Source organism: Frieseomelitta varia, unplaced genomic scaffold, assembly GCF_011392965.1.
Source record: "Frieseomelitta varia isolate USP_RPSP 00005682 unplaced genomic scaffold, Fvar_1.2 scaffold_135, whole genome shotgun sequence".
NCBI lineage: Eukaryota > Metazoa > Arthropoda > Insecta > Hymenoptera > Apidae > Frieseomelitta > Frieseomelitta varia.
Genome location: NW_025109028.1, coordinates 196,922 through 215,478, shown reverse-complemented (window position 1 = coordinate 215,478; position 18,557 = coordinate 196,922). Strand labels below are relative to the sequence as shown.

The window sequence follows — 18,557 nt, the reverse complement described above, 5'->3', positions numbered from 1 at the left end:
TATGAAATGAAAATCGTTCCCGCCTTGACCCCGGGATTTTACGTTCGCCAGTCCATCGACTGGAATCGTACGTTTTGATAGTGTGTTTTACACGTGGTTCCTCATTTCGTTCTTTCCTCACACTACGTCATAACCTAAATAATTTGTTCGAAAGTCGATGTTTACGTAATAATACTATATCGTAGACGATTGCATTATCTGTACTCGATTCAAACGTAAGTAGTAGAGTAAACACAAATCGACACGCAAAATGATAAGTATTATACAGTGTCCTTTTTTTTGTAATGATACTTGAAAATCTATTAATATCTCTGTTAGATATCGTAACAAGTAAATTTCAAAGCAATCAATATCAATAATTCTAAAATAGCAAGTTTTAATTTTTGCGTGTATTCTAAATAATATGCAGTAAAATTTCACAAATATGAAAAAATATTAATTCTTTGTAATTTCATATTAATGAACATAATCGTTTATTAAAACAAGATTCAACATACAAGAAAATTACCAAATGTCAATAGAAAAATATACAATTTTATTGAATATTGTTTTCTTATATACATTAGTCTTATTAGGCTTATGGTAGAAAAAAGAAATGTTTTGTATATAAAACTGAACCATAAATCACATGACAGTTTAAGCTGTCCATTTTAAACATCTTGTGTCAAGATGGGTACCTAAACACTTCATACTGCAGTACCTAGCTCCACAGGGAATACATGTATAATTGCTAGGAAAACCACAAACTGCGCAAAATTGTCGTTCAGGAAACTTAGATGGTGGAGCTTGAGCAGATACATAATTAGGTGAATTTGGATTAATATTGAGATCCTCCTCTACTAACTGAGCAAATGTTTTGCGAAATCTTTGTTTATAATATTCTGCCGATCTGGTCTTTTTCCTCCTGCCACCTCTGTTATCTAAAGTCTCTTGAAACTTTGGAACTTTCTTGCTCATGACTGAAACATTATAATATTTGTGAAATGTTATAAAATATTATGTTGAAAATAGAAAGATAATATTTCAATTGTATAATAAATAGAACTATAAAAGATGTTTATATACCCAAATCAGCATGAGGATCATCGTGAAAATTATCTTGTTCCAAAGCCTCCAATGCTTTCTTTTGCCTGCGTTTACGAGCAGCTTCATCAAGCACTCTCTTTTGATATGCATCTTTTATTCTACCAGATTCTCGTGCGGCCATATTTGATTAATTTACAATAAATGACAATCTTTTATATTATATTCTAATTAATTACAAATAAGATATTCTTTGTTAGTCTTTATATCCCTTTCTCTGCTAGGGGAAATGAAATTTGATCCATAAGATCATCCACTTTTGATTGTAAGATGTCCAAAATATCAGCAGAGATAAATAAATGTCTCTCATCCAGATCTTGAATAATAAACTTTCGTCCTAAAGCAAATGTCTCGTCTAAATGTAAAAGAAATTGCTTCATAGCTGCATCACTATGAACATAATGAATAAGTCTGTAAAATTTCTTGCTTTGTTTCAGCAAGATTAAATAAAATGTCTAAACGAAAAGGAGTTTCTTTTGAAGAAAAACGTATAAGAATGCTTGAACTGTTTTATGAAAAAAGAGAATTTTTTACCTTGAAAGAATTAGAAAAAATTGCACCTAAAGAGAAAGGAATTGTTGCGCAAGCAGTAAAAGATGTACTGCAAACGCTAGTAGATGATGGATTAGTAAGGTCAGAAAAAATTGGCACTTCTGTATATTTCTGGACTTTTCCAGGGTAGGAATAAAATACATACTTTTGTTTTACTCAAAAAAATATATACTACATTAAAAGAATTAATAAATAAATAAATATTACACAGAGAAAATATTACTGCAGTAGAACAAAGAATATCTGAAGCATCAAAAAAGATAGTAGAAGCAGAATTTAAACTTCAAAAATTGAAAGAAGTTTGTGAAAAAGAAAAGGTAACAAAAAGAATTTTATAACGAATTAATTAATATAACATTCAAGGTTATGTTTTTGCTATATATTGTTGTTAAAATGAAATGTACAGATAGGAAGAGAAGATACAGAGGAAAGACAAATTTTGTTACATGAACTGGAAGAATTAAAAGTCAAAGAAGATCAGTTAAAACAACAAATTGCTAAATTTAGTGACGCTGATCCAGAAGTTATAGCCAAGATTGCTGAAAAAGCACAGGTATAAAATTTTGAAAGCATTTAAATCTACATTAATTATAAACTTTCTATTTTTTTTTTCTTTTAGAAATATAAAGAAGCTACAAATATATGGACGGATAATATTTTTGCTATTCAAAGTTGGTGTAAAAATAAATTTGACATATCTGAAGAATGTCTCAATAAACAGTTCAATATTCCTGATGATCTAGATTACAAAGAATAAAAACATAAATTTTCAAAAACTAAGATTTTTGTTTTCTGTACATACCATTCAACTAAAATTCCTTTTGTAACATTTACCATGACTTTTTCTCTTTTGTTTTTTTCAAAAGTGATCAAACATCTAGATCTTTCATAATTACTTTGGCAGACATGTGTAAAGGTCATTGAATATATTCACTAGATAAGAAAACTACACACAAACTTAGAATTGAATCTAGTATGTAACACAATTGCCAATAGAAGGTTAGTAACAAAATTTTATATAACCGGTTTATTTATAAATTACAGACATTTTTACAAATTATAAATATATATATATATACATATATAAAAAGAACAAGATTATTATGAACTATATTATAATACTACTTTGTTCTGTATAATTCGATAAAATTGTAATATTATATAAGACAATACGTTTTCTTTTATTCATTATCAAATACAATAATATGTTATTCATAAATATTTAAAATTTATTATTTATTTCTGTTCATTCAGTCAAAAAGTAGGAATTACTTCAGTCAGATTTAAATTTCGCACAAAATATTTTACCAATCGTAGAAAGAGTTTCAATAATATTTGACTTAAACGCCCTCTGGTAGAATATTTTGAATGTCCCTGAACTGTTGCATCAGCCATTAAAATACCCTGAACTCAAGCCCAGAGGAAATCAGTGGTCGATCGAAGCATCTATTCACGGTCAGACTACAGAGGTCTGTGAAAATTTTACTCGCGCGAGTGTTAGTAATTTAAAGTAAGTTTGATTTTCATTTTTTATCAAAATGTTCGAGTACTGCTCAATGTACTCACTTTTTGTTCTTACTATTATTTTCTGTTTTTGAAATTTTAGAAACAATTCAAGTTGTTAAATTATTTAATCAGGAATTTTAATGTGTATGGCGTTCTTAGCACGTGTAATTCAGTCACAATCCTTGCGAACCCATAACGAATTGTGAACTTCTTCTTATGCTATTTTAATTATCTAAAGTCGCTTTACTCAAAGTACAAAATTAATGTTACGTAACGTAATTATCATTGAGCTGTTGCTTGTTATTACACTTTTGTTTTATTAACAAAAAGGTTTTAAATTTTCTAATAAAATTTAGTTTTTCTTCTTTCAAATTGATATTCACAAGAATATAAAAAATTAGGCCTCATAAATTATATCAGAAGCTCTATTGGAATGTAAGCATGTATGCTATTCTTTCATAAAACATTGACTTTTTGTGCGATCTTTTACAAAACATTGCGTGATATTATGTTAGTGCATTTAGTTAGAAAAAACTAATTTTTTATTTCATAAATTTTTGTGACATTTAACGGTTATGTCGATGTTGATCCATTTACCATCGTAAAACTGCACTAAAATTTGGAGCATTCCAAAGCTAGAATGCAGAATACAATGTTGCGATGCACTTTGTGAGTCATTGAGGTGTCAAATTACAAAATTTTTACCTTGATTAGATTAAGAAGCTGTAGCTTAGATATATATACCTGTAACTTATTTGACCTTTAGACAAATGATACTGTGTCAATGTCATGATGTCATTTTTTTTTAAATCGAATATTCTTACAATCTATATATGATATTATATTATATCATTGTATTATGCCTTTTTAAGTGAATTATTATTCACATTAGAGTATTCAGTTATCACATTCTTTTTAATCGTTTCTTGTGATCAGAGTGGTTTGACACGTGCTGAACGGGACACGTAATACGCTTTGACTTTTGATAAATAATTATCTTTTCAATATAATAAAAACATATTACGTCTTTAATAATTAAATTCTTAATGTCTAGATTATATACAAATTTCTTGTGCAAGAATATTGCGAAACCTAAGTCTTTTATTCACGTGTTTTGTACTTACGTAACAAAAGAGATGCGACACGAAATTATTAAAAAATAGGCACAGTAGATTAACAAAAAAAGTTTCAATATATATGTTATTGATATTTTAAAAACTTATTAATTTTATGCAGATTTGAAAACCATGGGTGTTCCTGCTGGCGATGTAGAGAAAGGAAAGAAGGTAAAAATTAAAATTATAACATTTTATGTTTGGTTTGCTACTGCTTAATTTCGAACATGTTTAAAATTTTCGTTAATTGAAATCTATACCGGAAAACGCATGCATAATCTTAATCTCTCGTGACGTATGGAAACATTGATACTACGTCATTCACATGATTACATGTTACGGTAATTTTGACTTCATTGGTAATATAGATTTACTTTTTATTGTATCAAATAACTATTTCTACTCATGTTTAAACCAAAATTAATAAAAAAATTGTTAAACATTTATTTATACGAAAACAACTTTCTTTTTTTTATTAGCTCTTTGTACAAAAATGTGCACAATGCCATACAATTGAAGCTGGTGGAAAACATAAAGTAGGACCCAATCTCCATGGAATAATGGGCAGGAAAACTGGTCAAGCCCCTGGTTATAGTTACACAGATGCAAATATATCAAAAGGTATACTTTTTTATTTTACAATGTTTTTTGAATATAATACTAAATTTTTTTATATACATATTGCTTTTTTAGCCATCACTTGGTCCAGGGATACTTTATTCGAATATCTTGAAAATCCAAAGAAGTACATTCCTGGTACAAAAATGGTGTTCGCTGGTTTGAAGAAAGCACAAGAACGTGCTGATTTAATTGCGTACATTGAACAAGCATCGAAGTAAGCTTGACAATTATAGAAAATGAAAAAGCACGCTAGACGTGTTTGGCGGGAATAGAGGAAATCTAGTACTAATATCATCTCAAACCTCATGAACGTCCCGCTACATTTCACTCGACTCATTCATCTGGTACTCAAGCATTCACAAAGTCTGAATAGTAAAAAGTTACTGTTGTTCATTATAAGTAGATATGTCCGTACATGTAACTATGTACATTGACAGGAGTTGGATTATCTAGATCCAATTCTGCTTCATAATTAAAGATAATTTGGTGCTCTCTCGCACGGTGGCTGAGCCATACGTAGATTGCGCGCTACTATTTATTTGTAATTATAAACTGTTAAAATTGTTCTATGAACTACTAAGCTGTAATGCAAGAGTATGAAAATACAGATTCAACTATGAATTTGTAATGTTCATTTTTGCTGTATTAATAAAAAACGAAGTATTTCAACGTCAGGGATATTACAAAGTACAAAACGGCAATAAAATGATACAGTAATAATTTGAATCCAAATCTGAGATTAAGCAAATTGTATTTACACGAAGAAAGAGATGGTATCAATAGTAAAATTTTAAGAATTCTATTCAAAACAGATGAATGGAAATAAAATAAATATTAAATAATTGAAAATATTTAATTTTGATATTTATACACTAAAATCCAATTTAAGAGTATTATTGTAGATTAGTTTTTGATAGCAATAAGGAAGGATGCGGTTAAAAACGCCAGGAAATAATATCTTTGTTAAGGCTTTGACCAGTCTTTAAGTAAGAAGCACCGCATTTCGCTTTGATAAGTCACGAAATTGTGTTCTCTCGGATAATTTTGAAGTTAAAATGGAAAATAATTCCGATTCTTGCGAAGAGCAAAAAGTACTGAGTGATACTAATAATCGAGTAATAAAAACCAAAGAAAATTCATTAAGACTCAAATTGGTTCGTGTGTTTAGTTCTTCAGCTCTAAAGAGTCCAAAAAGTCCGTTAAGTGTCTCGAGTTCTCAGTCTTCCACTCCTAGTTGCGATATAAGTCCACGTGTAAAAGCGAGATATTCGTGGCATTTGCCCTTGTGCAAAGAGTATCTTACGTTACGTGCACTAGAAAATGTTGCTTCCCCGGATTCAACAATAAGTAGCAATTCTACAAATTCGCCAACTAGTTCGTCCTCGCCGCGTGTTCCTTATTCAACATGGTATGTCAGCGAAAGGTAAGTTTCTCTATAAATTTACGGATGTAAATAATCACAAATAAACACAATCGAACTGATTTAAATCTTGATATTAAATATAAGCGTAATAAATATTTATAGATTCTCAGCGTGAATATTCATGTGGAAGGACGTGTATGTTTATATATAATTTTGATAAATACGTTTCGCACATCATGATATATAAATGATATATAGGTTCTTCAGTAATATTCAACATTATTTCATTTCTTAATGAAAGAACGTGTTAACACATAATTGCAATAACGTTTTGAAACGTTTTATGAAAGTAGGGGCGCATGTATCGGCAATGTTTTACTGAAATAGCATACGTAAACGCGAACGTTTACATAATTTTAGTATGTCGTTATAGCCTTCGATAAGTTGACAGACGAAGCAATCTATATGAAGCGTAAAAACGGAAAAATAGATGGGTACTTTGAAGGTAGGTTGAAGCGGATACACATTGGTAGCAAGGTGCGGATGGGTCGATGCAGCGCCGGCGCTGCAGAACATAACCAAGAAGACGAACATCCCCACCAATTCTCTTCATCGTCGAAACGATCGCGTCGACGTGTACCCACTTCTCCATCCAGTGTACAAAACAGAGTGAGAAGAAAAGAGTCTCTCTACTTCTCTATCTCTTGTTCTCTTTCCTCCTTGCTTCTCGTCTCTGTCTCTTGTCGCACGAATGCACCTCGTTGTGCTCCGCAGAACATTACACGAAGCGCCTCGAATCAGTGTAGAACGGTTTGCAGCAAAGTAGAGCCGTTTTCGCGTTTACCTCCTCGCGGGGAATTAGGAATTGAATAAAACTCACACAGGTATGTACTAATCGTAATACTAACTGCTGCTTCGATCGTAATCCGTTTATAAGGCTGATTGCTTCTATCGAACACGACATCTCGTAATTACAATTTTTTTGCACATATACCTTTATACTGTTACGTGCAAACATATAGCAATGCCAGTGGCAATTAAATTGCCGCGCTTTTGCGTAGGGATACACGAAGACATTTCCTATGAAATAATCATGCAGGATCGCGCGCGGTAGCGCGAAGCAAACATGGATCATTGAAAACCTTGCTTGGACTCTTCCAAATATACAAGCATTATATAGAAAAAAATCGCGACTTTGACATTTAATTTTTTTTCCCTGGCTTTAAAAATTTTCATTCTCAGATTTTGCTTATTTATTCTTCATTAGACGAGTAGTGTCGTAACCGTTGTTCATAGATTTATTCATCCAAGTGTAACGGTGTCTTTCAAATAATAACGGCGATGAAAACCTATTGTAATTTGAAATTTATGAAATACAATTCACGGTGAAAATGATCTTTTTCATATAGTTTCTATTAGTATTGTTTTAGTTGTTATTAATTGAAATTTCAATATACGTGAATATACATGAGAATATAAGAATAATAGAATGTATTGCACATCTTCAGACTCAGAACTGCTTTACTTATTTAACGCTAAAAACGGTCTATCTTTTTATCTAGTAAATTGTTTCTTTTAGCATCTGTTTGTGTCATCCAAAGAGTTACTTACAGTTATCAAAATTCAAGCAATTTTAGTTTAGAATCTTAACGCAACGTTCGTGAGAACTCTGTGCGATGTTCGGAAAAGTTTGCAATTACAGAGCAAAGCGCATTTTATATTTTCACTCTTTCGAGTGGTTGACGATGGCCTCGAGCAAAGAGCATGATTTAGGGCATACAGTGTTTCCTAAAGTATGTAGGTACACACACGTACACAGTGGAACGAGAAGCACGTACACGCCGATTACACACACACACACGAGTATCCGTGACTATACCTATTTGTAGCCTGCATCATCGGACAAAAAGTAGGTCTAGGGAATCAGCTGACCGAAAGAGGCGCGTGCGCTTCACTAAAAGCAGAACACACGTTTGAAACGCCCACTATACACCTACTCTTGAAATCCCGGAAAAAAAGGAGTCCTCGAAACGCGGTTACTGATAAGCCTACGAAACTTTTCGCTTAATCAATCGCTGATTACACGTAATGCGCATACATTTATAAGTGATATTCCATATTCCATATTTATAGAAATATAGGCCATACAATATTTCATTTACATATAGCAGACTGTATTATACACGATCATAACACGAGGCAACTGTAAAAAGTATCCGACGCTTCTTCTCCTAACATATATAAAAAAGTATGATGATACGAAACACACAATTACATTATATACAATAGATAAAAGTCCCGGTTCGAGAATAGAAACTTTGTTAAAAGTTTTTGTGCCATGTCGAAACGATTGTTTTATCGTATATTCGTACTTTGTTCTCTACTTTTATTCTCTGCTGTCTAGTCGATGTCGTAGAAAAGAGATCTTCACTTTTAACGCGGTCAATGTATCGTTCAACTGTTATATCAGCGCACTTTGCAATCCACGTGTAAATTGATCTCTGACCATGACCGAGTGAGAGTTTAACGCGAGTAACAAACATAGTCAAAGCTGATACGACATTTGCGTGAAAAGCCGTGAAATTTTGAAACTGCATGTTCCTTCAGTTCGCGAACGACTTTATCGTGTAAAGTGTATAGATTTACGATAAGAATGCTTTCGTTTTCGTTGCGCGCGCCTCGTCTGTACAACCGCAACGCTCTCTCCGTTGCGTAAAACGGCTTTCTTAAACAAAAGAGGATTTGCCAGTGAAAGGAATTTCACTGTTAGTCGTGAGAAAAAAAGTAGTGCAGTGACATACGGGAAAATCTCATTACTTAACCATACCACGGTCAGCTTACACTCTGCGATCATAAAATCGTTAGTATAGATTCGAGCTTGGCGAGTTTTGTAATATTTTCGACTAAGATATAGAAGTTCTTTTTTTTTTCATTTATTAATTTCACGTTGCTTTATTAATAACTGAAGGCGTAATTTATTAGACAATCTCGTTTGCATAAATTTATTTTATCGAACTATCACGGAAACAGAGTTGGCGCGCATGAAACGGTAGTTTGTCTTCAGGCAAACGTAGCAAATCTTAGAAATTACAACTAATTGAATTCTGTATCATCGAACGAACTAGAACCACGTTTCACTAGAGGCACGCGAGAGCCGATCAGTTAACATTAAAAGATAGTAAAGGAATGAAAGCAAGCCTCGGATAAATTATAGTAATTAGCACGCGTAGCGTAGCTCTTTCAAGCTGAAACGAGTGAAACCGCTTCCTTGTCGCGGCACTTCCGCCTACGTAGAATTTCTGCATGAAACTCGGATGATTCCCATAGTTACATCATTGTCGTCAAATTAAGAGGGAAAACTGTGCGAAACTGCAATGCTGATTAATTGTTCCAATGATGATACAGTGATGAAGTACTCGCCGCAACAGCAGCAGCAAAAGGAAAGGAAGTCGGAGAGCGACGTTTGCTCGATCGACGCGGCCACACCGAATCGTGCAGCGCGGCGTCACTCGACATCGACGGAGTGCAAAAATCTGTCAAGCTCGTCGGCGAGGAGCGCGATCTGTCGTTCACCGTCGACGGGGATGTTCGCCTGGATGCGTGTGTTCCGGCTCGCCTCGATGCTCCACCAGGTCGGCTGCTAGAGCCGCGTGTACGAAGAGCGAGCGCCTCGCTCGCCGCAACTCATAGATGTATTTAACGAATTAAAAATTTAAAAGAAGGACCGTGTACACGTGTGTATGTGTGTGACGTGTGTGAACGCGCGCAGGAGCGCGCCAGCACCTTGTGCGACCGAAAGGTTTCGCTTGCGTTGTCTGCACGCATGGTCACACGTGTACAGGTGCACCCGGCGACCCTTTCCTCTCGGTCGTGATTTACCTATCCATAGGGTGGTCGGTTCGTAACGTAGGGACGGCCGACGGTAGCTCAACTATAGTGCGTTACGCAATAACAGCCACGTTAACAGCCACGGGCGTCGTACTGGCTACGTTACGCCTTACTTATTCGTAGAGACGAAGTTACAATATACGCGTGTCTTCACAGTATACGCGCATACCGGTAAACGTTTCTGTAAGTGCGTATACACGCGTGTGCATCGTTACACATAGAGCGCAGTCCCGGGTTCCAGTTTAATCAATTGGTCACTTGCCAACCATCAATTAGCGCGTAAGCTTCGAAATCGGAGGTAATTCGTCGCAACACGCCGCTGGTGAATCCATTTCAGACCTATCCCATCTCTTGACGTTTTTTCTTCTCCTCTTCCTCCTCCTTGTTCGGTTCACTTACCTTTGGAGACGGGTTTACATGTGCACGCGTGTACGATTACCTGCCATAGTAAATACGGTTTTTTAGCTTGTACGTGAATAGTGATAAGGATATAACGTGGTGCTATGTTCAAAACATTCCTTCTTCGCCGTCGAAACTATTCTTTCGTTGCTTTCTTCTCACTTGTCTGTTTCTCCCTCTGTTCTTACCCCTTTCGCTCACTCCCTCCTTATCTATATCACTATATTCTTGCAGTATCGATTCTTTTGTGGATAACGACAATCTAATACCGATGGAATATTAACGATTAACTATTTTTGTACGAACGTAAATAATCGTACTGTCTCCGATGTTTCCGTTTGTGAAAATTTGGCTCGATTTGAAATTCGCGAGATTTCAGTATGTTCTATACGAGAAACTGAAAAGACTTGGAAATTACTATAATTTCAATGCGTTCTGCATTTATTTTCACCCTAAAAGATGTTACTTCTATCGAGGCATATAATGTCGCGCGCGCTTCAGGTATCTACAATTACGAATTTACATCCGATTTCACCACCTCCCCGACTTATTATTATTGTGCAATCGTTAAGAATATAACTTTCAATGTTATTGATATCGATCGATATATTTTATGACTACGCAGATCGACAAATAAATTCAATATTTGCTTTAACGCGCGATTTTATCACTATTTTATGCGCCAATCCTACAGACATCCCAAGAAAAAAATCTCCGTTACTGCGAAACTGTGGTGGAACTGCGACCAGAATTTTTAGAAGTACATTTATCTTTGAATAATAAAACGTTGTTCTGTCAAGCGACAGTGTTTATTGATTTATATCCAACCAATAAAGCGGAGTGCTCGTCCGAGTTTGACATAACTGTCAAAGAATCGTCGTTTCCATAGCAAATTATTCATTTCCATCCTTGAGAAGACTTTGTAGCATTTGATTTGTAGCAATTTTGATGAAATCTTTTTTTTTTCTTTTTTATCTGCCCACGCAGTTACTGAAAGAAGGTGTAATTGAGTAACATCTATGAACCGTTTGTGGAACATACGGAGGCAGAGAAATAAACGAATGTGAGTCATTCTTGTGGGTTAAGAATAGATATGTTTCTTTACAAGGTGTGTAACACATCGTGTACAAAAGTGTGTTCACAAAGTAGTCATTAATTTTTAACGAAACCTATTAGAGATTTCAATTTAAAATTATAATCTAACATATATGTGCGTAGCTTCCTCATAAATTTGGGCCACTGAGGTCATCAATTCGTAGATGACAATGATTGAAGTTTGTACGTCTATATACATCAATGATCTCATACTATTAGCTGTCTGTTCTCAAGGATCATTTTCTTTATATAACACATTTCAAATGAAGGCCATTTCTTTCTTTTTAATATAAATTATCACACGACTATTATGATTATTAAATGTATCTTTATCTTAAACTTTATACATAATTAATTCAATAATTGAAAGTTTTGTAGAGAAATCTTGAAATCTTGTTGGAATAATAATTTTTGAAATTTTATTCTTCATTCTAAAATTAATTTCTGTAGGATATTTTTGAAACGAATTTCAATTTAATCAAGTTTCAAGTCTTAATTATAAATTACATAAGTGATCACTGTATCATATATGTATATCTTGTAATTAAAAATCAGTTATACGAATAATATACGTATGAATATATTTCATAATAGATTAGTTCCTTGAAGATATTTTTACAACTAAGTTCGTAATGATTTGTGTTTCAGTTGTCCTTGAAAATTTTAAAGCGCGTTCGGAGATAGACACGTTTCAAAGGAAGGAATTATCTGTAATTTCCTTGCAGGCTTGCGTTTGAAATTTTAGTCTGTTCTCAGTTGATAAGAATATATGAGTGATTATTATAATTATTATTTAAATGTTCTTACATACAAACAGTGATTCGATTTATGTTATTCATTTTGTCATCAAACAGCAATTTTCGTTTAATTTTGAAGCAAATATTGCAAAAGTTTCTCCATTGTTTAAATGATTGACAAACGCAGAATGGTATTCTTAAGGTGAATGTGATATTAAGAATAATAAGACGTTTTTTCTGTTGCATTCTATCTACCAAGTGATGTCAGAAGAGCGTCATTGTGCAATCTACAGCACATACTTAATTTATATCTATGACGTAAATGTCATGGGTGCAATCACTGAACTGTACGCGGTTTGAATACTTCTAACATTAATAATTTGCTTTATTTACGTATTAACGTAAAATTAATTGTACCGATATCTTATTAGTACAATGCAAACTTATCGCGTTATCTACTGTTTGTAAAGCAGGTTGTGAATTCTGGCATACCGGATGTGGGTTCGCTTATCAGAGTCACAAACGATATTCCTCGTCAGAGTTTGTTATTTCGTACTCTTGACGAATTCAAGACGAATTTAAGAATCATGTGAATACTAAATACGTATAAAAATAATTGCTATTTTAATAGTTAAATATTTTGAAAATACTATATATTAAATAAGCACCGAAAATTTTTTTAATACTATATGTTAAATAAGAAATGAAGTCCTTTTTATTCAATGTTAATTTAATTACATTTTTCAATTTTATTTGCGAATTTTGTTTTTGTTGATCAAGTCTACTTCGAATTCGTTATTGATTTTGTTACGTAGTAACAAAGATATAATCTTTATTCTTTTTAGAAATTTCAATTGGTGTTGCATTATAAGGTAAAATAAAAGTGTTTTGTGATTGATGATATGAAATACTTGAACTGCTATAAAATTACAATGAAACTTGCATTTAATTATGAAATAACAAATATTTATTATTACGTCATAAACTAATTTTCACACTTATAAAACACAGTTACTTTAATAACGCGGTTAATGGATTAAATATTATTTAAATTTAAACAACAACGACCGAGACAAAGACCAGCAATGACATCTACAAAAAGGAAGTCGATAATATAGAATACGACTATCAATTTTTCAAAGGTACCCACCTTACCGGCGAACTTGGTGCGATGCTCGGTACGGTTCAGAACTGTGGGTGGCAGGTAAGACAAATAGTGGCAGTAGGGTTTGAGGGTGGGGAGGGGTGTATGGTCGTAAACACTCGCGCAAGAAGTACGTACATAGTCTCGCGAGAACTCGTGCCGCGATTACGTCGTTCCGGGATATGAGCGTGATCGACGTGCAGTGATCGAAAGAAAGAGAAGAAAGAAAAAAGAGGAAGGAAAGTATCGTGTAAAATTGACAGAAACGTCTGACAGAAATTGTCGGTGATCTTTCACCGTTCGACGATCTATCGAACCAATTACACTGGCTTGTCACAGTCACGTGACAGCTATCGAGTCGTACATCGATATCGAGATATTCGTTACAATTCGCGCCGCAGTGTTTTCGAATGTGCCGGTGAAGTAGGACCGTCGCGCGATGCGTCGTCCCTTAATTCGTCATCTCTCGGAGGGTGGTGGCAGCGCGGGTGACAATGCCGGCCCCAGGAGGCAGCAATCCGTGAAGGAGGACGACCGTGCCAGTTACACTTGGAACTGTCGCGAATATGGGCATCATCTGTCATCCTGCGACCTTCTCAAGGTTCCGACAGCTCTCGGTTGCCGCGGCCATGCCACTTCGCCGGAGCCACGAATCGCGATCCACAGGTAGGCCGATTTCGTTACGATACAGTATATGTATATAGCGTTATATCTCGCGTTGGCGGAGGAGGCCAGCTCCGAAATTGTCCAGGTCAGTGCATCCTTCGAGGGCTTATTCCGGGTAACCGCGCTCGCGCACTGAACTCAGCTGCGGTTGAGGTTACGGTTAAGAAAGAGACTGTTTGGCAAACATCTTCTTTCTTTCAGATTTGAGAAAGAGAGGTTGATCTCGAGGAAAGGGAAAGTAATCACAATGCGTGATTCGTTATGAAATACACGGATCTTTGATATTTTCTTTCTTTTTCTTTTCTTCTTAAGAATTTAAATACCGAGTCTTTGTGACAACCATCGTCTTGAATTTAAATACGTAGCTGTGTGTCATGGCGTCCAATGTTGGTTTCGGTTTTGAAATATTGGTGCTTGAATATACCCAGCTCTGTTTTCGCACGATCTCAATTTAACGCGAATTAAAAAGCAATAAATTTCATTCTCCTTTTTTGACACGAGTTGTTTCGATTTTTAGACGATCGATATTTTGGACACATTTCACAAAAGTGAAAAATGCCTTTCTTCTGATAATGTTAAAAAAGATGTAGTAAAAATTAAAATTAAAATCGAATTAAAATTAAGGGGTATCAAAGACAAATACTAAGAACTATTTTTATTTTAAGAATTAAAAGACTACTTTATTGCACGTTACAATTTTTATGATATAAAATCTGCAAACACGTGAAAGTGATAAGATTCTGACGAAAATTTTTGTTTATTGTATTATATTATTTTACATTATTCTGACTTTTTTTAGGTCTGGAATCAAACTTTTATTTTTTCATAGACACGATATATTTTTTCACATGAACGTATCTATCGTGTGAAAATCGAATTGGATATATTAAATATTTTGTAATTTGGACCGAAAATGGCCAAGAGATATTATGTTTTGGGAAAATTAATAAATTATTAAAAAGGATGCATTATAATTAGAAGATATTATATTTTTAGATGTTCATTATCTTTCTACCTGAATATATATACAGAGCAAAAATTTTAAAGACGTCGTTTTTCCAAATCAGTGTCCGATATCGGTTGTTCACATATTCCTAAGCGTTTCCTAATCCTGTAAGTAAATCGACCTTTCAAATACCTTAAGCGTTTCCACAGAACGTATATCACATATGTATGTATGTACATATATCTCTAACCGTAGAACAAATAAACGTGCCCTACAAATCTAAGCGAATCATACGTATGGGAACAAATGTCGAGTTTAAAACTGGCTCTATAAATTTCAACTTTACTCGATAGCAACATACTGCATACCACGTTTTCCTCTCATCTCTCTCTGTCGCAGAAATAATTTCATTTAGAAGAATATGTATATGAAATATGTATATGAAAGAACTTTAGAAAGAATCATAAATATTGTTCGCAGTACATTCGAGATAAACATTCGTGGACTCTCTTACACAATAATTAGCGAACACTGGCTTGTTACGAGTCGTGGAATCTTTTTGCAATCTTATGATTTCTCGTTAACTTGCGATTATTTCTCAAATTTTGTTCGTTTTATCAATAAGCTTACTGTCATCCAAAGGTGGTGACTTATGATTTGTAACGTGTAGTGTTTCGCTAATATTAATTCGTTTGTGTCGGAGGACTTCCGGAAATTTACAGGATATAATTTAAATTTAAACACATAGCAAATTGCTGGATCTGAATCATTCGGTCATTGAATAATGAATCCAGAAGCACTTGAAACGTTTGTTTAAGAGCAAAAGTCACATAGTAGAGTATCGGTTGCTTTCGCGACGTTACATTTTTTAAACGAAAAATACAAATTAACTGGACAGAATTTGCACGCGAAATGTTGCATTTACGTAACGCCGCACCTTAACAGATTAGTATTCAAGAGAGACGTAATGAATATTTCAAGTGGCGTGTATAAAATCCGTGTAATTAGATTATTTTTCTTCGCTCGGTCCTCGAGTGCTCGAATCAAGTGCCTTGGGGCGCGAGTGGGATTTTCTCGCGACGTATCACGGCGAAAATGTAAATATGTAAAAAAAAAAAAAAAAGAAAAGAAAAAAGAAAAAAAAGAAGGTGAATTATTTTCTTGGTCACATATTTTTATGCACGGATTAAGGCTACGCCCTATATTTCGTGACCTAAATCCCCTTGGTTCGCGTGTAGGGAGGGTGCATTTTCTAAATGACGCGCGGCACTCGAGAGGTGCCATTTGTCGACAGAGCGAACGGTATCGCCGAAATATTTATTCGTATCGGGAAATTGTCGCGGTCGCGATTTAGAGTTATTTTCGGGCAAAATAACGCGTCTGCGGTTCGGCTGGTCCGAACGAAAATGGAAGTTTGTTGCTCGTGCTACGAAAACGGTAAACAATTCTGAATGAAATGGGTGAGCGACGAATTTACGATGGAAATAATACCTTTTGATTTTACGACGCGACTGGCATCGACAATTTTCCGCAGAACGTGCTAGGCGAGCAAAGCAGAATTTCGCAAGATCCATCGAATTATACTTATACAGGGTTAACTCGTAGGACCCACTTCGGGAGCTGATTGTACGCCTAAAAATAATGAAAAAAAGTCATATAAATATAAATGTCCTATTGGTCTTCGTTTATGAGATATAATGAATCTTCTGTTTTAATTACTTTTACAAAAGATGCTCGAAATGGCCACCTTGCATTTGAAGACAAGCCTGCACGCGTCTTGTCATTCATCTGGTTACTCTCTCTATCATTCCTGGTGTTTCTCGAATTTGTCGGAAGCCTTGCTCTATTCTATTTCGTAGTATTTCAGCATGTTCAATCGATATTGCGTATACAATAGATTTTAAATGTCCCCACAAATGAAAATCTAATGGATTCAAATCCGGAGAACGAGCNCCTGTTAGTTTCCCATCAAGAGAAAAAGGTCCAATTAAAAATTTATCAATTATTCCTGCCCATACGTTTAAACTAAACTGGTGTTGATGTCTTGCATGCACAGTAACATGTGGGTTTTCTTCATCCCAATTATGATTATTATGAAAATTGAATATACCATCCCTGGTAAAACTAGCTTACTCAGAGTTTGCTCTGTTTATAAAATTCATTATATCTCGTAAACGAAGACAGATGGGACATTTATATTTATATGACTTTTTATCATTATTTTTAGGCGTACAATCACACAAGTTACAAAACGCCCTGTATATCTCAAATTATATCCTACGATCCTAACAAGTTGATCTCAAAATCTAATTTTACAGATCGTAGAAACAATAATTTTGACGTGAGAAAATATGAAATAGGAAACATAAGTATAGAAAGTAATATATGTAGACTCTGCGAGTCAACGAGATAAAAATTGTTTATTTCTTGTTGAGTTTTCGATTTAATTCGTTTAAATGTTAATTTCAATTCATTCCAAGAACATTTTATTTAATATTATGGGTTATATCGATCGATACGACATTGATAAATTTTGTCGACATTTGAAGTACACACGTGATTATCTCAGTTTCTCGTTTATCCTGATCTAATTAACGATTTCAGCGTCGTGCGTAGGATTAGCCATTCATCTTTCGTTTCAATATCTGTCTCGGTTTATTGGTTGTTATTAGAATTTCCGGAGCGTATGGCGATTTAATTAAACGATAGTTAGTTATTTACTTTCGGCGATACGCGCGAGCCTTCGTCTATGATTGATTTCTCGTAGCGTAGAAAGGGAACGAAATTGGTTCATCGTTTACTGCATTTAATCCGATGTAATCCATCATGCAGGCGCAATTGCAGCCGCAATTTTCGGAAGAAAAGACGAAAGAAGGACAAAAAGAAAAAAAAAAAAAACAGGGAAAATTGGAAAGTAAAAATCCCATTAATCTTATCCTTTTCACTGGGAAGGCTTCTTTCTCTACGAAAGAAATCGCTTCTCTACAAAGAGATCGACCTTCTCCACTGGCTTTCAAACGAATGATCGTGCAGACACGCTGGTATCAATTGAATTTAAAAACAGCGATTATTAAAAATTCCAGCTCCAACTTTTATTTTATTTGGACGTGTTTCGCGTTGCTTCAAACGAACGTTTCAAATCGATGAACTTTCCGCGCTTGCGAGAAAGAGTTTCGTCAAAATACGAGGCACGAGATTTTGCTATGGGATAGTACCGATTAAACACATTAAATATAAATTACATTTAACATTGGTATGATAATTTTTATCCATTCAATTACGAATAGATTATAAAACAGAATATATATTAGAGCATGACTTTGCCGCGATTTAGAATCGACTCTTTTCTCGATTCTAACAGTTGTACAAACAAGAATCTTCTCTCAGTTTCTGTCATAGCAATTATACGTTTCGCTTTACGAATTCGAATTTCGTGCAAGAA

General features: G+C 34.4%; 4 protein-coding genes across 5 annotated transcripts; 2 read left to right on the top strand and 2 right to left on the bottom strand.

The window, feature by feature from the left end:
• Positions 1 to 24: 24 nt before the first annotated feature.
• Positions 25 to 2,411, top strand: LOC122531096 (meiotic nuclear division protein 1 homolog). Its single transcript, XM_043658689.1, has 5 exons — positions 25 to 215; positions 1,521 to 1,761; positions 1,847 to 1,952; positions 2,042 to 2,188; positions 2,255 to 2,411. Exons 2-5 carry the CDS (start codon positions 1,535 to 1,537, stop codon positions 2,390 to 2,392), a joined length of 618 nt encoding a protein of 205 aa, XP_043514624.1. The 5' UTR covers positions 25 to 215; positions 1,521 to 1,534; the 3' UTR covers positions 2,393 to 2,411.
• LOC122531099 (zinc finger HIT domain-containing protein 1) lies at positions 515 to 1,207 on the bottom strand. The gene is made up of 2 exons (XM_043658699.1): positions 1,066 to 1,207; positions 515 to 959 (listed from the first exon to the last, which is right to left on the bottom strand). The coding sequence occupies exons 1-2, from the start codon at positions 1,205 to 1,207 to the stop codon at positions 637 to 639; spliced, it is 465 nt and encodes a 154-aa protein (XP_043514634.1). The 3' UTR covers positions 515 to 636.
• On the bottom strand, positions 1,098 to 2,577 carry LOC122531106 (general transcription factor IIH subunit 5). Its single transcript, XM_043658712.1, has 2 exons — positions 2,438 to 2,577; positions 1,098 to 1,473 (listed from the first exon to the last, which is right to left on the bottom strand). Exons 1-2 carry the CDS (start codon positions 2,554 to 2,556, stop codon positions 1,287 to 1,289), a joined length of 306 nt encoding a protein of 101 aa, XP_043514647.1. The 5' UTR covers positions 2,557 to 2,577; the 3' UTR covers positions 1,098 to 1,286.
• Positions 2,578 to 2,996: 419 nt separating this feature from the next.
• Positions 2,997 to 5,726, top strand: LOC122530358 (cytochrome c). 2 transcript variants are annotated; one of them, XM_043657230.1, is made up of 4 exons: positions 2,997 to 3,145; positions 4,378 to 4,427; positions 4,736 to 4,877; positions 4,950 to 5,726. In XM_043657230.1, exons 2-4 carry the CDS (start codon positions 4,389 to 4,391, stop codon positions 5,093 to 5,095), a joined length of 327 nt encoding a protein of 108 aa, XP_043513165.1. In that variant the 5' UTR covers positions 2,997 to 3,145; positions 4,378 to 4,388; the 3' UTR covers positions 5,096 to 5,726. The 2 variants fall into 2 exon arrangements, with proteins under 2 accessions (XP_043513165.1, XP_043513174.1); XM_043657239.1 differs by having other exon boundaries at positions 3,042 to 3,148; positions 4,380 to 4,427.
• The last annotated feature ends 12,831 nt before the right edge of the window (positions 5,727 to 18,557 follow it).